The 19,833-nt window shown below is 37.5% G+C and overlaps 1 protein-coding gene and 1 pseudogene across 2 annotated transcripts; one reads left to right on the plus strand and one right to left on the minus strand.

Annotated features, from left to right (window-relative positions):
• The first annotated feature begins 456 nt into the window (after window positions 1-456).
• LOC125658481 (mucin-2-like) lies at window positions 457-3,420 on the plus strand (annotated as a pseudogene).
• A 2,802-nt stretch (window positions 3,421-6,222) lies between these two features.
• LOC125658628 (fibrinolytic enzyme, isozyme C-like) lies at window positions 6,223-10,955 on the minus strand. Of its 2 annotated transcripts, none has more exons than XM_056150602.1 (7): window positions 10,884-10,955; window positions 10,444-10,514; window positions 8,084-8,241; window positions 7,878-7,968; window positions 7,460-7,637; window positions 6,922-7,067; window positions 6,223-6,424 (listed from the first exon to the last, which is right to left on the minus strand). In XM_056150602.1, exons 1-7 carry the CDS (start codon window positions 10,921-10,923, stop codon window positions 6,272-6,274), a joined length of 837 nt encoding a protein of 278 aa, XP_056006577.1. In that variant the 5' UTR covers window positions 10,924-10,955; the 3' UTR covers window positions 6,223-6,271. The 2 variants fall into 2 exon arrangements, with proteins under 2 accessions (XP_056006577.1, XP_048745895.2); XM_048889938.2 differs by having other exon boundaries at window positions 8,084-8,247.
• Window positions 10,956-19,833: the final 8,878 nt, after the last annotated feature.

Below are 19,833 nucleotides of genomic sequence, written 5' to 3' on the forward strand. Positions count from 1 at the left end.
GTTGATACACTATAACCGACACTGTACTGTATAAAATTCTTCACTCCAAGTCAGAATGATTAGAGTTTTACTTTGTTTATACATACATCATCAATCATACTGGCGGTGTTATAATAAGCTAACACTTGAGTCAGTGATTGGCGATTTCATGTAAACAAAGTTCTACAAGCGATTGCGAAATTGTCGATGAATCGATATGAACTGATATACTTACGGTGGCCGTGTGTTCCCCCTGGGGAGGTACTATATTCATTTTCTGGCCCATGTCCTGTGGGGGCACAATGCCTGCTATTTGATTCCCCATTCTTCTCTAATTTGACAGATACCGAAGGCGTTAAAAGATCACAGGTCGCCAACTGTGTTATTTAATTTACTATTGTACCTGTTATTGACCTATGAAGAAATTCCATTTAACAGGTCGTAAACTATCATGGATTATTCTGACATAATACCCGAATGAATGTTGTCCATGAATGTGCTGGTCATGACCTACTCGAATTGAACTGTGAACTTATGCTTTTAAAACGTGTAAGTTTTTTTTTCTAGTTTTGAAGCAATGACAGACTAATGCAAAAGCATAGTTCCCCTTTACGTCAAAACTTGTATGGTATTTCATATTGGTTAATAAATTATGACCCTAAATTATATATACCCGTATATACTCGCCTATAAGTCGGATTTTTGGGAGTTAAATTTTGGTCCAGAGCTCTATGTTCGACTAATAGGAATGCCCTAAGATGATTGGTATTTTTTTAGGATGGCATAATGTTTTAAACAACAAAAACATGGATGAAATAAACAAAATAGTAACAGTTTAATTTGCTGAGAATAAAAATTTAAATATCGATGTCATTTTCCAAAACATTATTGGAACATGGATAAATGCATAAGAGTATTGATATGAAATTGATTTGCTGGTAAAAAAAAAATTAAATATCGGCGCATTTCTCAAAATAGAATTTGAAACACAGGTAAGAAGATTAGAGCATTGATTTGAAATTGTCAACCGATTCTTGAAAAAAGTGAGACCGACTTATAAATGGGTCAATGGCAAATCCCTCCAAAATAACCTAAACACTATACAACCAAATTATAAGCGAATCAACTTCTAGGCGAGTATATACGGTATAATCTATACATCCTGGTATTGGTACACAAAACATGCTCTGAACAGGTGCCCCTTTCTTGCTTTGACTTTCTCTCGTTTGAGGAGGGGATTTAGAAACTGTTTAGATTTATCTCTGACCCTGAGGATGACGAAAGAAAATCTGAACCAGATCCTGCTCCTCCAAGTACACCACAACCTCCCCCCAGAACATCCACAATCTCTCCCCCCACCCCCAGAACATCCACAACCTCCTCCCCCAGAACATCCACCCCCCAGAACATCCACAACCTCCCCCCAGAACATCCACAACCTCACCCCCAGAACATCCACACCCCACCGAACATCCACAACCTCCCCCCCCCAGAACATCCACAACCTCACCCCAGAACATCCACAACCTCCCCCAGAACACCCACAACCTCCCCCAGAACATCCACAACCTCCCTCCCCCAGAACATCCACAACCTCCCCCAGAACATCCACAACCTCCCCCAAAACATCCACAACCTCCCCCAGAACATCCATAACCTCTCCTAGAACATCCACAACCTTCCCCCCCCCAGAACATCCACAACCTCCCCCAGAACATCCATAACCTCCCACAAGAACATCCACACACCCCCAGAACATCCACAACCTCCCCCCCCCAGAACATCCACAACCTCCCCCCCAGAACATCCACAACCTCCCCCCAAAACATCCACAACCTCCCCCACAACATCCACAACCTCCCCCACAACATCCACAACCTCCCCCCCCCCCAGAACATCCACAACCTCCCCCAGAACATCCACAACCTCCCCCAAAACATCCACAACCTCCCCCCCCAGAACATCCATAACCTCCCCCCAGAACATCCACAACCTCCCCCCCCCAGAACATCCACAACCTCCCCCAGAACATCCATAACCTCCCCCCAGAACATCCACAACCCCCCCCCCCAGAACATCCACAACCTCCCCCAGAACATCCACAACCTCCCCCCCCAGAACATCCACAACCTCCCCCAGAACATTATCAACCTCCCCCCAGAACATCCACAACCTCCCCCAGAACATCCACAACCTCCCCCAGAACATCCACAACCTCCCCCCAGAACATCCGCAACCTCCCCCAGAACATCCACAACCTCCCCCCGAACATCCACAACCTCCCCCAGAACATCCATAACCTCCCCCCAGAACATCCACAACCTCCCCCAGAACATCCATAACCTCCCCCCAGAACATCCACAACCTCCCCCCCCCAGAACATCCACAACCTCCCCCAGAACATCCACAACCTCCCCCCAGAACATCCACAACCTCCTCCCAGAACATCCACACCCCCCCCCCAGAACATCCACAACCTCCCCCCAGAACATCCACAACCTCCCCCAGAACATCCACAACCTCCCCCCAGAACATCCACAACCTCTCCCCCCCCGAACATCCACAACCTCCCCCAGAACATCCACAACTTCCCCCAGAACATCCACAACCTCCCCCAGAACATCCACAACCTCTCCCCCAGAACATCCACACACCCCCGAACATCCACAACCTCCCCCCCCCAGAACATTCACAACCTCACCCCAGAACATCCACAACCTCCCCCAGAACACCCACAACCTCCCCCAGAACACCCACAACCTCCCCCCCAGAACATCCACAACTTCCCCCAGAACATCCACAACCTCCCCCAGAACATCCACAACCTCTCCCCCAGAACATCCACACACCCCCGAACATCCACAACCTCCCCCCCCCCCCAGAACATCCACAACCTCACCCCAGAACATCCACAACCTCCCCCAGAACACCCACAACCTCCCCCAGAACACCCACAACCTCCCCCCCAGAACATCCACAACCTCCCCCAGAACATCCACAACCTCCCCCAAAACATCCACAACCTCCCCCTCCAGAACATCCACAACCTCCCCCAGAACATCCATAACCTCTCCTAGAACATCCACAACCTTCCCCCCCCCCAGAACATCCACAACCTCCCCCAGAACATCCATAACCTCCCCCAGAACATCCACACACACCCAGAACATCCACAACCTCCCCCAGAACATCCACAACCTCCCCCAGAACAGAACATCCACAACCTCCCCCAGAACATCCACAACCTCCCCCCAGAACATCCACAACCTTCCCCAGAACATCCACAACCTCCCCCCAGAACATCCACAACCTCCCCCACAACATCCACAACCTCCCCCCCCCCAGAACATCCACAACCTCCCCCAGAACATCTACAACCTCCCCCAAAACATCCACAACCTCCCCCCAGAACATCCACAACCTCCCCCAGAACATCCATAACCTCCCCCCAGAACATCCACAACCTCCCCCCCCCCCAGAACATCCACAACCTCCCCCCAGAACATCCACAACCTCCCCCCCCCAGAACATCCACAACCTCCCCCAGAACATCCATAACCTCCCCCCAGAACATCCATAACCTCCCCCCAGAACATCCACAACCCCCCCCAGAACATCCACAACCTCCCCCAGAACATCCACAACCTCCCCCCCAGAACATCCACAACCTCCCCCAGAACATCCATAACCTCCCCCCAGAACATCCACAACCTCCCCCCCCCAGAACATCCACAACCTCCCCCAGAACATCCATAACCTCCCCCCAGAACATCCACAACCCCCCCCCCCCCAGAACATCCACAACCTCCCCCAGAACATCCACAACCTCCCCCCCAGAACATCCACAACCTCCCCCAGAACATCTACAACCACCCCCAGAACATCCATAACCTCACCCCAGAACATCCACAACCTCCCCCAGAACATCCATAACCTCCCCCCAGAACATCCACAACCTCCCCCCCCCCCAGAACATCCACAACCTCCCCCAGAACATCCACAACCTCCCCCCAGAACATCCACAACCTCCTCCCAGAACATCCACAACCCCCCCCCCCCCCAGAACATCTACAACCTCCCCCCAGAACATCCACAACCTCCCCCAGAACATCCACAACCTCCCCCCAGAACATCCACAACCTCCTCCCAGAACATCCACAACCCCCCCCCCCCCCCAGAACATCTACAACCTCCCCCCAGAACATCCACAACCTCCCCCAGAACATCCACAACCTCTCCCCAGAACATCCACAACCTCCCCCCAGAACATCCACAACCTCCCCCCCCGAACATCCACAACCTCTCCCCCCCCGAACATCCACAACCTCCCCCAGAACATCCACAACTTCCCCCAGAACATCCACAACCTCCCCCAGAACATCCACAACCTTTCCCCAGAACATCCACAAAAGTTCGAGTAAAACCAAAGTGGACCAGAGATTATGTCATGTCACAGTAGTCAACCACTCCAGACTGGATGCAGAGAGCCACTTACATACAGAAAATAGTTGATACTGGGACTGTTTTACGGCGTGACCGTGTTTGAGGGCGAAGCAAACAAATTTTGGCATTAGTATCTCTATCCAACACAGGACAAAAATAACCCGAAGTTAGCACGCGGACGGAGCTGTATCAAAGCATCCTTTTGGACATTTGATCCGCCTATATATTGAACGCGGGAAATATAACGCAATTGATGTAAACAGTACATTGTGACGTCATGTTCAGCGTTGTTATTTAGCAAATTTACAAACATAGCGTTTGAACCACAACAACAAACATGGCGTTAATCGTGGAGTGATTATATGTGATTAAGAAAATAAGATTTACATGCTTTTACGAATTTTATGTAACATCTCAGAGTGACGTGAACTAGGGTAGACGAGATTCAAAATGGAGAAATACATGTCCACGCGCTTTTATTCGAATCGACGTCATTAGTACCCAAAATTTCAAGTTCCATAGGTATGGTTTAATTTTTCATTATTTTCCTATATTTTCCTTTTAAACATGTATATACGTGTTACCTATAAGGAGATCTCCGCTCTCACGGCCCTTCGGGCCGTGAGAGTTCTTCGCCCTCTAATATGTTTTACGGCGTGACCGTGTTTGAGGGCGAAGCAAAAAAGTTTTGACATTAGTATCTATATCCAATACAGGACAAAAACAACCCGAAGTTAGCGTGGAGCGCTGGCTCGTACTGCGAGCTCTAATGACTAGAGCGTGGAAAATAATCCGAGCTAAATCTCAACCTCTAACAAGAATTTTTTTTGACGCCAATCCCAGAAGTCCCTCGTACAAAATGGCGGATGGTTCGATTCGTAAAATAATAATAAAAAAAATCTTTGAAGTATTACAAACCTTTCTTATATGAAAGGAAAGGATGACAATCATATTCTTCCGCCTTTCTTTTTAAAATATTGTCTAAAGAAATGTAAACAGTCACGTCACAACGACCAGGCTACGTCACAACACGCTCGTTGCATTTCCCGCTAAACTGATTCCTACATTGGCGAGAAGAGCAAGACAGTAATCCTACGTATTGACAGTGATCCAGATCAGTTTTCCTTGTTTTCAATATAAATTTTTTGAAAATGTATTCAGATATGCTGCGCTCGCCCCAACGGTCACACCGTAATCATAAATCATATTATATGATTAAGAAAATAAGATTTACATGCTTTTACGGATTTTATGTGTAACATCTCAGAGTGACGTGAACTAGGGTAGACGAGATTCAAAATGGAGGAATAAATGTCCACGCGCTAATATTCGAATCGACGCCATTGGTACCAAACTTTTCAAGTTCCATAGGTATGGTTTAATTTTTCATTATTTTCCTATATTTTCCTTTTAAACATGTATATACGTGTTACCTATAGGGAGAGCTCAGCTCTCACGGCCCGTCGGGTCGTGAGAGGGCTTCGCCCTCTATTACTAGGTCAGTCTATGGTACAACATTTCAGTAATAGATATAATGCCCAGCATACTTGTAGTAAGTTTGTTTATTTATTCTTCATTGTAGTCAATCTTTTCCCTTGTAACCTATGTGGTGGAAATAAAGATGAAAACGGGAAACGCATAGACAATTATTTATGAAGTGTGATAAGGAAAACAGTCTTATTCACTATAGTGAGTGGTCGGTACCGGCCCCCTTTACCCATACTGTAAAATCTTCTGTGTAAACCTTCTGTGTAAAACTTTGTGTAAACCTTCTGTGCATAAAATAATTATAACAATACATACGTTGGAATTGCAATTTTATTTTCTAACCAAGATTATAAAATCCGATTTAGATGTAATTGGCCATCCAGTCCAGATACTTGGACACTCTGGTATACACACTTGGGAACGTTCCATCGCAGGTGCTGATGCCCCATGAGGTAACTCCGGCCAACATGTAAGCACCATTTTTCGAGCAGACGTAGGGACCCCCACTGTCTCCCTGAAATTCAGTAAAAATAGATTATGGTAAGTGAGTTACAGATGAAGTGCTATCTTCCTTTAGTGCAGTAAGTACTAGAGGGGATCATAAAGACGTCCATACTGTCTTGTATGTATATTACATTATGTCTATATATATATATTACATTATGTGTATGTATATTACAGTGTGTGTATGTATATTACAGTATATTTATGTATATTACATTATGTCTATATATATATTACATTATGTGTATGTATATTACAGTGTGTGTATGTATATTACAGTATATTTATGTATATTACATTATGTCTATATATATTACATAATATCTATGTACATGTTGTATATTATAGTATGTCTATGTATATTACAGTGTGTGTATGTATATTACATTATGTCTATGTATATTATTACAGTATGTCTATGTATATTATAGTATATATTATTACAGTATGTAGAAATTGCAACATCATGTATTTGAATTGTGTTTTAGCACTGAACAACTAACTTACATTGCAAGCAGATTTACTCGGTTCAAAAGGGCAGATATGGGTATCATAAATGGCGGCGCCGTTGACATATGACCAGCGAGATTGACACTCAGTATTCGCGATATTAGTCATCTGAGCTTCCATCAAAACGTCGGAAGTGGGGCCACCTAGAATAGAAATTTCTAACAATAGTAATATGCATGTAATTTTGCGTCGTATTATATATTTTGTTTTTACAAACCACCAATCGAATTTAAAATTCCAGAATTATATCTATATACATACGTTGTCATATACAGTAAAACACACTTATAGCAAAGTGCTGGGGACAAACATTTTGCATTCGTTATAAACGCTATTCTTTATATCCAGTTAGTTCACATGTTTTAAAACTACTTGGAATAAAAGACACTTTGCTGTAGGCGTGAATTCTTTATAAACGTGTTCGCTGTATCCGTGTTTTACTGTTCAGTATTTATTGTGTGCTGAAGGACATGAGTTTTGAACACACACTCTCTCTACAGGAAATTGACGTCTTCATGGTGAGAAATACATGTACCTCCTGAAGTTCTCCCCCACCCCGTGATGTAGCAGTCAGGGTTGTTGGTGAAGTCCTCGTTAGAGTCAGTAGGTAAGGTGGCCAGTTTAATGTCTCCTCCTAAGGTAAAAGGTGAGTCCAGTTCCAACAGGGCTATGTCGTTAGGGAAACCGGCACCGCTGGAGGAGTACTGTGGATGCTATAAATGTATAGACAAGTTATGGTTAAATGTCAAAATAAAGCATAATAGCATTATAAAGACTTTCTTGATTTTCCCCATCTATTGCCATTTGATATCATGCATGTTGGATTAATCGACAGACATTATGTACTCGATCCTAACTGTCGTTCCGGGAAAAGAGAGAGAGAGACGAACATCTAATAATGACCTGAATACTTAAGAAGATCGAGTTTCTATAAATGTAATTAAGAATTGTACCATTATTATTCTACTGATGGCGCTAGTTGCCCCCGTTTCGCTCACTCTATGGATACCAGCTTCAATCCGCAAATTTCTACGTACTTGCCCACTGCAGTTATAAGAATAAATGTTTCTTAGAATAACAAACGTTAAAACAATCAAAGAATTTATCAATGACCAAATTATTTTGACATTCATGTGCCAAGAACAAGTATCCAACTTACTCAACACAGTGTGCAGCAGTGACAACCAAGTTTGGTCTGACAAGAGATCCTCCACAAATATGATACACGTTTTGAGATTGTTGTAATTGGAGGGACACCTGCCATGGCCATGCTCCTGGGGAGGCTTGCTGACCATTCACGATACGTGGGAAATAGTCCTGAAACTTAATGAGTTCACGTATTTCACTACTTCTAGCGGGTGTGTTAGGTTAACGTTATTCAATGAATGAGACAACAAAATATAGAGTAGTATTGAACTTTGTCATGTAGATTTCATCAACGATTGAAAAACAAATTATCTAATATTGACATTTTCTCGATCGGTCAATATGATTAGAAACGAGAAAGAGGTATAACGCACTTGGTATGCAATTTCGCCTACATAAATACCTTTTTATTGAATATCATTTTTTACAAATATTCTGCTATACAATGTCAGTTTATACTTGTGTTTACCCAAATTACTTAATAAAGATATCGATATGTTGATAGTATATTTATTTGACAAGCATAAACATCACCGTGATTATATAGAGTATATGGTAGATGTAACGTAATGGGCAAACAAAATTGCAAACTGTTGCAAAAGGCCACCTTAAACAAGAAATAAAACACTGAAGTTGTTTTACCTGCTTATGACTGTATATAAGTCCGTTTGAGGAAATTTGGTTTAAGGTGGCCCTCTTGTTGAAAATGGATAAAATATGAAAAAATCGTTCTCAAAATTTACCTTGAGATTTAGCAGCCTGTCAAAAGTTAAACCTTTAAACTTACAAGCCTGGGTGGCCTAGTGGTTTAGGTGCTCGGTAATCTTACACTTAAACCGTACATTCCCCGAGTTCAAGTCCAATATTTTTCCAATCTATTTTTTTTTTTTTTTTGCTTTTCATTTTTTGGGGTCGTTTTCTTGGGGGGGGGGGGGGGGGGGGGGGGGTAAATGTGATACATATATTATAACAAATATTAGTCATTTTCATCATAACTTCTAATATTTGCAAGTTACGACTTAAAGAAAGGGAATTCATTCCGAGAGCATTGTAGTTCCGCTTGTTTACACTAACATGTTCCTGTGTGCACACGAATTTCAAACCATTATGTGGCTGACGAAAAGCTAAACAAATACTACAAGAAAAAAGACACAAATGCACAGCATGTAATAAGTAAAAATAAGTCAAGGGAGGAAAATAACTGTTATACAGTTTGACTTAAAAAAAAACAAAAAAAAAAAAAACTCATGTAGCAACTGTCATATGATATTTAGGCAAAAATAAACACTCGAATTATCAACCAAAGGCAAATGAACTGATGACATCTATTAAAGGCGCTGCAGTCATGTCAGAACAGTGAGTTAAGTAATGCCATATGTAGGGTTGTTGTGTAATATGAATGCACAGGTCTATGAAAATATTGTACTGTTCATCATTCCAAATAGGGAAATGGTTTATTAAGTAAAGAACGACTCGTATAAATGTCAGTAATGCTAAACTGCGGCAGTTATTTATTTTGGTTAACGAAACATCAAAAACGTTGGCCTTATATTCAAATATAACACGCCAGTCTATTATTGGAAACCGGTGTTTTCCCTTTAGATTTCTGAGTCGGCCGTATCGTCAGCAAATGCGCTATACCTCTTTATCTGGACCATCGAAGAATAATGAATCGATTCATTTTAGAAGTTTCTAATTTAAATTTTGATCCGATGTTGCAAAAATAAAATGTTAAATTCATCTCGGAGTCACGTGGAGGTGAATGTAGCGTTTTGTTTCGGTAGAGTCGCAGCCAATCGCAAAGCTAGGAATTATTCATGATGAATAAACAATTCCTGCGATTCTAATAATTTTCTACTCAGCGAATACCATACTTTACAGATAGTTAAAGCATTGCATTGCCCAAAAATGAAAAAGTGAATAATATTAAACTATTTTTGATTGTTTCTTGAAATATATTTTCTTTACCGGTAATAGACAATGTCACTCCCGTGATGAGCTAATCTCGTAAAATTCAAAATATGACAATGTTGAAAAACTTAGTAGTTACTTTTTTAACCACAGGTGTTTGTGGAGAAGACTTCCAGTCACATTTTCTTACCCTGTCTTGTTGAATGGTAAATGTCATGGGTAATTTGCGTGTTTCTTTCGCACAAATATTTAACCTACGTACTGTTTTTATTTTTAACAACCCCAAAAACAAACAAATCTCGCATAAACACCGTGTTCATAAATGTCCTTTCTTTACAAAGGTACCAAAATTAAGAATAATACCAGAGGGGTTGCCGAACAGATGGGGTGGGGTTACCGAACGTTCTATCCACAAACACCTGTTGTTTTAGACTATATGTATATGTAATAAGCTTTTACTACCTTTGGTTTTAAAGCCAGCTCACGTAATATTTCCTTTGCAGGCTGGTAAATTTTAGGCTCCATAGCCGCACCTTTAACAAAGAACTCATTAAAACATTTTATACGCTGGATAACCCTCTGAGAAATTCAGTAATGACATGATCCATGTCTGAGAAATTCAGTAATGTCATGATCCATGCCTGAGAAATTCAGTAATGTCATGATCCATGCCTGAGAAATTCAGTAATGACATGATCCATGCCTGAGAAATTCAGTAATGACATGATCCATGCCTGACGAATATGCATAAAAAGCAACATTCGCTGGTAATTTTTCTTTATCAAAAGTCTTTAATTATCACCAAACCTCCCATCCTCCAATTCAAAAATTTCTCTTTGACTCTTTCGTAATTTCTTAAATTATTTTTAAGCCGTTTGATGAAACAAAGATGTAGTACTTACAGGAAAGGCTGAGGAAAGCGACGATAACAGCAACCTTCATCTTGTAGGTCGGTTAGAAGTCTTCTATCTACCTTCCATTCCAGCAGCATTTTTATACTGTTTTAAGGCTGTCCATATGATGCTTTCACAACTTTAGTGCTACTCTATAGTCATCTGAATGATTCTAAATAAAGTAAATCAACAACTGAGAACTAACCCATTCCTGTGTTACAGAAGGGGGATATTTACATAGATAAATTTACAACCGTCCGTTATGTGAAACTCATGTAGTTTTTATATAATGGAAAATAAAGGTGATACATGTTTTACCGAGGTTGTAAATTATATAGCGAATTAATTTTGGAGTAGTATCACGTGCAAGTACTTTTTTTATAAGTTTAACATAATCCCTCTTGGAAACTGAAAGTGGAAGAGATCGGTAAAGTTGGTTACTAGTAACCAGCTACTAGTAACTGGCTACTTAAAAAGAGAAAAGTTGGCTACTAGTAGCCAGCTACTTGAACCAGGAAAAGTTAGCTACTAGTAGCCAGTTACTAGTAGCCACCTACTAAAAGTAAGAAAAGTTAGCTACTCGTAGCCAGCTACTACAAAATATAAAAGTTATAATTACTGATAGCCCCTACCAGATAAAGGTTAATGAGTTTGAAAATTATTATCTATCAGATTTATTTCTAAAGAGGACGAGGAGTCGTATGATATTTCATGCTCAATTATCCCCAGTTACATAACGTTGCAATGCAAAATACGAATAAACTTTTTCAACTGAGTGTTTACTTTAAAAGTGATACGGATTGAATTCAGACCTTCAATCATTTGATATACCATCCATTTTGAGATATCTGCTACTTTTACAATTTGATTCGAGTTACCCTGAAATTTCAACATAAGTGTGAATACCGTAAGAAACTTTATGTTTAACTTTATGTTTGTATTAGATATCTGACGAATTTACGACTATACATATGACAAGAAGTGATAGATGGTGTTTTGGTACGCCAAGAATTTTCAGATATCGCTCTTTAGGAAATCAGTTACATTTTGATTATCGGTACAATGAAATTTCAAGATCCGTGTTAATACCATAAAGAACTCCGTGTTTATATCATGTATTTAACTAACTTACAACGATACGTATGGCGAGTAGTGATATTGGGTATCGTGATATGTCATCAATTTTCAGATATCACGCTTAAAGAAGTCAGCTACATATACCTTTCGATGGCAGGTAAACTGAAATTTCCAGTTTTCGCAAATATCTTAAGGAACTCTGAGTTTGTATTAGACATCTGACTAATTTACAATTATCAAAGTGAAGAAGAGTGATATTAGGTATCTTGACATGCCATAAATTTCCAGATATTACGCTTAAGGAAGTCAGCTACTTGTACCTTTTGATTGCAGGTAACCTGAAATTTCAAGTTTTTAGAAAATATTTTAAGGAACTTCGTCTTTGTTTTAAATATCTGGTTAATTTACCAATGCACATATGACAAAATCTGATATTAGGTATCTTGATATGCCATCAATTTTTAGATATCACGCTTAAGGAAGTCAGCTACTTATACCTTTTGATTCCTGGTAACCTTAAATTTCAAGTTTTTCATGAATATCTTAAAGAACTCTGTATTTGTGTTAAATATCTGACTAATATACAACTACCCACGTGAAGAGGTGTGATATTAGGTATCTTGATATGCCAACAATTTTCGGATATCATACTTAACGAAGTCAGCTACTTATACCTTTTGATTGCAGGTAACCTGAAATTTCAAGTTTTTCATAAATATCTTGAAGAACTCTGTGTTTGTATTAGATATCTGACTAGTTTACAACTATCCATGTGAAGTGGAGTGGTATTAGGTATCTTGATATGCCATCAATTTTCAAATATCACGCTTAAGGAAGTCAGCTACTTATACCTTTTGATTGCGGGTAACCTGAAATTTCAAGTTTTTAGAAAATATTTTAAGGAACTTCGTCTTTGTTCTAAATAACTGGTTAATTTACCAATGCACATATGACAAAATCTGATATTAGGTATCTTGATATCCCATCAATTTTTAGATATCACGCTTAAGGAAGTCAGTTACTTATACTTTTTGATTCCTGGTAACCTGAAATTTCATGTTTTTCATAAATATCTTAAAGAACTCTGTATTTGTATTAGATATCTGACTAATTTATAACTACCCACGTGAAGAGGTGTGATTTTAAGTATCTTAATATGCCAACAATTTTCGGATATCATACTTAACGAAGTCAGCTACTTATACCTTGTGATTACAGGTAACCTGAAATTTCAAGTTTTCTACCAATATTTTAAGGAACTTTGAGTTTGTATTACATATCTGACTAATTTACAATTATCAAAGTGAAGAAGAGTGATATTAGGTATCTTGACATGCCATAAATTTCCAGATATCACCCTTAAGGACGTCAGCTACTTATACCTTTTGATTCCTGGTATCCTGAAATATCAAGTTTTTCATAAATATCTTAAAGAACGCTGTGTTTGTATTAGATATCTGACTAGTTTACAACTATCCATGTGAAGTGGAGTGGTACTAGGTATCTTGATATGCCATTAATTGTGTTACATCACGCTTAAGGAAGTCAGCTACTTATACCTTTTGATTGGAGGTAACCTGAAAATTAAAGTTTTAAGAATTTTTTTTAAGGAACTCCGTCTTTGTTTTAAATATCTGATTAATTTACCAATGTACATATGACAAAATCTGATATTAGGTATCTTGATATGCCATCAATTTTTAGATATCACGCTTAAGGAAGTCAGCTACTTATACCTTTTGATTCCTGGTAACCTTAAATTTCAAGTTTTTCATGAATATCTTAAAGAATTATGTATTTGTGTTAAATATCTGACTAATATACAACTACCCACGTGAAGAGGTGTGATTTTAGGTATCTTGATATACCAACAATTTTCGGATATCATACTTAACGAAGTCAGCTACTTATACCTTTTGATTGCAGGTAACCTGAAATTTCAAGTTTTTCATAAATATCTTGAAGAACTCTGTGTTTGTATTAGATATCTGACTAGTTTACAACTATCCATGTGAAGTGGAGTGGTATTAGGTATCTTGATATGCCATCAATTTTCAAATATCACGCTTAAGGAAGTCAGCTACTTATACCTTTTGATTGCAGGTAACATGAAATTTCAAGTTTTCTACCAATATTTCAAGGAACTCTGAGTTTGTATTAGATATCTGACTAATTTACAATTATCAAAGTGAAGAAGAGTGATATTAGGTATCTTGACATGCGAAAAATTTCCAGATATCACGCTTAAGGAAGTCAGCTACTTATACCTTTTGATTCCTGGTATCCTGAAATTTCAAGTTTTTTTTTATAAATATCTCAAGGAACTCTGTGTTTGTACTAGATATCTGACTAATATACAATTAGCCACGTGAAGAAGACTGAAATTAGGTGTCTTAATATACCATCAATTTTCAGATATCGTGTTTAAGGAAGTTAGCTACTTATACCTTTTGATTGCAGGTATACTGAAATTTCAAGAGTTTAGTAAATATTTTGAGGATTTCCGATTTTGTTTTAGATATCTGATTAATTTAGCAATGCACATATGACAAGGAGTTATATTAGATATCTTGATATACCTTCATTTTTCAGATATCACACTTAAGGAAGTCAGCTACTTGTACATTTTGATTGCAGGTAATCTGAAATTTCAAGTTTTTAGAAAATATTTTAAGGAGCTCCGTGTTTGATTTAGATATCTGATTAATTTACCAATGCACACATGACAAGATGTGATATTAGGTATTTTGATATGCCATCAATTTTCAGATATCACGTTTAAGGAATTCAGCTACTTATACCATTTGATTCTAGGTAGCCTGAAATTTCAAGTTTTCCGTACATATCTTAAGGAACTCTGCGTTTGTATTAGATATATAATAATTTACCATCTCACATATGACAAGGAGTGATATTAAATATCTTATTATGCCATCAATTTTCAGATATCACGCTTAAGGAAGTTAGCTACTTAGACCTTTTGATTCCTTGTTACCTGAAATTTCAAATGTTTTGTAGATATCTTTTAAGGAACTGTGTGTTTGTATTAGATATCAGACTAATTATTTACTATCCACCTGAGGAGTAGTGATATTTAATTTACGTAATGATTTACTTATGTAGCATTCTCTGTCTATAAATTCACATCAGTATTGTGTAACATACCATATAATGTCATGCCATGCCATACTATACAATTGTTAACTTGTTTATTATTTTTGTAAACATGTATGCCATAAGACGTATGTCTTCAGCAATAAAGAATAATATAGATATTAGGTATCTTAATATGCCATCAATTTTCAAAATAGATATGTTAGATATCTGACTAATTTATCTTTGTCGATATTACTGGGCTTTATATGAAGTGTCTTGATATGGAATCAATTTTCAGATATCACGTCGACGAAGTCAGCTACTTACACCTTTTGATTCCAGACATCCTGAAATTTAAAGAGTTTTGTATATAGCTTAAGGAACTCTGTGTTTCTGTTAGATATCTGACTAGTAAACTACTATCCATGTGAAGAGGTATGATAATAGGTATCAAGATACATAATATCACTCCTCTTCACGTGGAGGTTTGTAAGTTAGTCAGATATCTAATACAAACGCAGAGTTCCTCAAGATATTTACAGAAAACTTCAAATTTCAGGTTACTTAGAATCAAAATATATAAGTAGCTGACATCCTTAAGGGTGATATCTGAAAATTAATTGTATATCAAGATACCTAATATCACTCCTCTTCATGTGGATAGTTGTAAGTTAGTCAGATATCTAATACAAAAGCAGAGTTACTTAAGATATTTATGAAAAAGTTGAAATTTCAGGTGTCGAGGAATCAAAAGGTATAAGTAGCTGACTTCCTAAAGGGTGATATCTGAAAATTGATGGCACATCAAGATCCCTAATATCACTCCTCTTCATGTGGATAGTTGGAACTTAGTCAGATATCGAATACAAACGCAGAGTTCCTTAAGATATTTACGGAGAACTTGAAATTTTAGGTTACCTGCAATCAAAAGGTATAAGTAGCCGACTTCCTTAAGCGTGGTATCTCAAAATTGATGGCATATTATGATACCTAATATAACTCCTTGTCATATGTGCACTAGTAAATTAATACGATATCGAATACAAACACATACTTCCTTAGAATATTTGCTGAAAGCTGTAAATTTTAAGCTTCTTGGAATGAAAAGGTATAAGTAGCTGACTTCCTAAAGCGTGATATCTGAAAAATTGGTGGCAAATTAAGATACTTAATCTCACTCCTTGTCGTATGTAAGATGGTAAATTATTGAGATTTATAATACAAAGACAGAGATCCTTAAGATATTTGCGAAAAGCCTGAAATTTTAGGTTACTTGGAATCAAAAGGTATAAGTAGCTGACTTCCTTAAACGTGATATCTGAAAATTGATGGCATATCAAGATACCTAATATCACATCTTGTCATGTGTGCATTGGTAAATTAATCAGATATCTAAAACAAACACGGAGCTCCTTAAAATATTTTCTAAAAACTTTAAATTTCAGTTTACCTGCAATCAAAAGGTATAAGTAGCTGACTTCCTTAAGCGCGGTATCTAAAATTTGATGGCATATCAAGATACCTAATATCACTCCACTTCACATGGATAGTTGTAAATCAGTCAGATATTTAATACAAACAAGGATATCTTTAAGATATTTATGAAAAACTTGAAATTTCAGGTTGTCAGGAATCAAAAGCTTTAAGTAACTGACTTCCTTACTCGTGATATCTGAAAATTGATGGCATATTAGATACTTGATATCACTCCTTGTCATATGTGAGATGGTAAATGAATGATATATTTATTACAAACGCAGAGTTCCTTAAGATATGTACGGAAAACTTGAAATTTTAGATTACTAGGAATGAAAAGGTATAAGTAGCTGACTTTGTTAAGGGTGATATCTGAAAATTGATGGCATATCAAGATGCCTAATAGCACATCTTGTCATATGTGGATTGGGAAATTAATCAGATATCTAAAACAAACACGGAGTTCCTTAGAATTTTTTATAAAACTTGAAATTTCAGTTTACCTGCAATCAAAAGGTGTAAGTAGCTAACTTCCTTAAACACAATATCTGAAAATTGATGGTATATCAAGACACCTAATATCAGTCTTCTTCACGTGGATAATTGTAAATTAGTCAGATATCTAATACAAACAAGGAGTTCCTTGAGATATTTATGAAAAACTTGAAATTTCAGGTTACCTGCAATCAAAAGGTATAAGTAGCTGACTTCCTTAAGGGTGATATCTGAAAATTGATGGCATATCAAGATACCCAGTACCACTCCACTTCACATGGATAGTTGTAAACTAGTCAGATATCTAATACAAACACAGAGCTATTTAAGATATTTATGAAAAACTGAAGTTTCAGGTTACCTGGAATCTAAAGGTAAGATAAGATAAGATATGATAAGATAAGATATTCTTTATTTCCTCCAAAGTAATGGAGAGTTATAAGTAATTGACAACTAGAACATTATATAATTAGATATGAACAGGAACAAACAAACATAATTATATATGTACAAAGTTACATTTTACGACAATCAAAGATAAAGAGATTTTTCAATTTGAAAACGTAATTTGAAACAATTTGAATTACTTTTTTCCATTTATCACGAGACAAATTTCCAAAGCTTGTACCATTAATACATCCCAGAAGAGAAAGATATTGTGTTTCAATACTTTGGCTCTCAAAATTAACATATTCTTCAAGGTCTAACAGATCCAATATATTCTCTAGTAAATGTTCTCTTTCTGATAAAACATTGAAGCAACTAAGCATTACATGCATGTTATAATTTAAAACATTTTTACCACACAAAGTACATTCTTTTGAAACTATTTTCATAGAAGCAAGTTGCAAGAGACAATTAATAGACCGTCTTTGACCAGGATTTTCATTAAGGATACACCAGATATGACTTGGTCTTAATTTACAATGAATTTTCATAAACAACGACATATGTTGACATTGTGATATTGCATTATGCCATTTTCTATCTTCTACTAGAAATACATTTTTAAAAACTAATTTTGAAAATGATTGTTTATCAAAAACAATATCAGCATGGTCAGAAAATACATTAGACATTTCGTATTTTGTCAGAGTATCAATAATAATTTTTGTCACAAGAAACTTTTCAGCAACACAAACATTGGAGATAAATCTATATACTTTATTGTGAGTAGAGTTTTGATCTGCTCTATGCAGTCTACCGAATAATAATAAACGACATTTATCAATATAACCTTCCATAGTCCATAAACCTAGATTTGCAATGCAAGAAAGAGATGGAGAATATTTTGAAAAACCTTGTATTATTCTAGAAAAATGTCTTTGGATATATTCAATTTTGTTCAGATCTTCTTTAGATAATGCTGTCCATAGCTCACAAGAATAGAATGCCGACGGTAACACAATCCTTTTCCAAATTTTAGCTGAAACTATAGGATGAATCTGAAAACTGTTCACACCAATTGTATACAAGGAATGTATTTTAGTTCTTGCAGCCCTGCACGCTCGATCTGTCAATTTGTCACATTTCATGTTTGCTTGAAGCAAACAACCTGCATATATGACACTATCACAATATGGTATATGATCATTAAATAATTTCATTTCATAATTTACAAATGAAGGAGGAAACTTATTAAAAACTATAAAAAACACTTTTACATGGATTGTAATGAAGTCTCCATTTGTATGCATAACGCTCAACAATAACCAACAGACTTTGAAGAGAGCGAGGCGAATTACTCAGCAAAACAGTATCATCTGCTAACAGTATACTTGGTATATGTATATCACCCAACAATAACCCATAGTTGAGTTTACAAATTTCATTTAAGAGATCGTCTATATATACAAGGAACATAAAAGCACTAAGAACTCTTCCTTGACCAACACCTTGTGAAACATTGTATAATGACGAATTCATCCCAGCAAAGGATACAAAACATTTATTGCCATTGTACCAGTATTTCAGGATTTTCCATATTCTACGATCAATTCCAAGAGTATGAAGTTTAAATAAAAGGCCATTATGCCATATTCTATCAAAAGCCTTTTCGTTATCTAAAAAAGCACAGAAGACTGGCGAACCTCTTGATACATAATAGCCAATGGCTTCTTTCAAGACATAGCAGGCTGGTATAGCACCATGATCATTTCTGAAACCAAATTGTAACGGATGTGGAAATAAGATGCGCTTTTCAGTTAATTCATTTTCAATGCGAGATAGAATAACCTTTTCAAATAGTTTGCTTATTGCAGAAGTCAATGTAATACCTCTGTAGTTTGTAGGGTTACATTTATCTTTATTTTTGCCTTTGTAGATAGAGATTACTTTACCAACCTTAAACATTTCAGGAACATATGTACATTGCAATATGCGGTTGAAAAGAATACGTAAACGATCTACGAGTTTGTTTCCGCCGTATATGATGTGTTCATTTGTAAGAAAGTCTGGACCCGCTGCTTTCCCCTTTGATATTGCTGTAATATGTTGCCGTATTTCCTCAGTCGATAATGGATCCTGTACAAGAGTAGATTGGGAGAAGCTTCTTGACTCACTATCTAGATGATTTACATATTCATCAATATGTTCTTTGAATAAATCATCAAATTTGTTTGGAGTGTGTTTCTCCTCGGCAAGATCAGAATAATATTTTCTCCAGAGGTTGCACATGTCTATAACATTATCGGCTGTACTATCCATGTACGTTAGATGTTTAGGGAGTGTAGAGGACGCTCGTTTTGAATTTTTCCACGCTGTTCTGTAAAAGGTACCTATGTCTAATTCAGCTGCCTTTTCAATTTCATCAAAT

Source organism: Ostrea edulis, chromosome 9, assembly GCF_947568905.1.
Source record: "Ostrea edulis chromosome 9, xbOstEdul1.1, whole genome shotgun sequence".
Taxonomy (NCBI): Eukaryota; Metazoa; Mollusca; class Bivalvia; order Ostreida; family Ostreidae; genus Ostrea; species Ostrea edulis.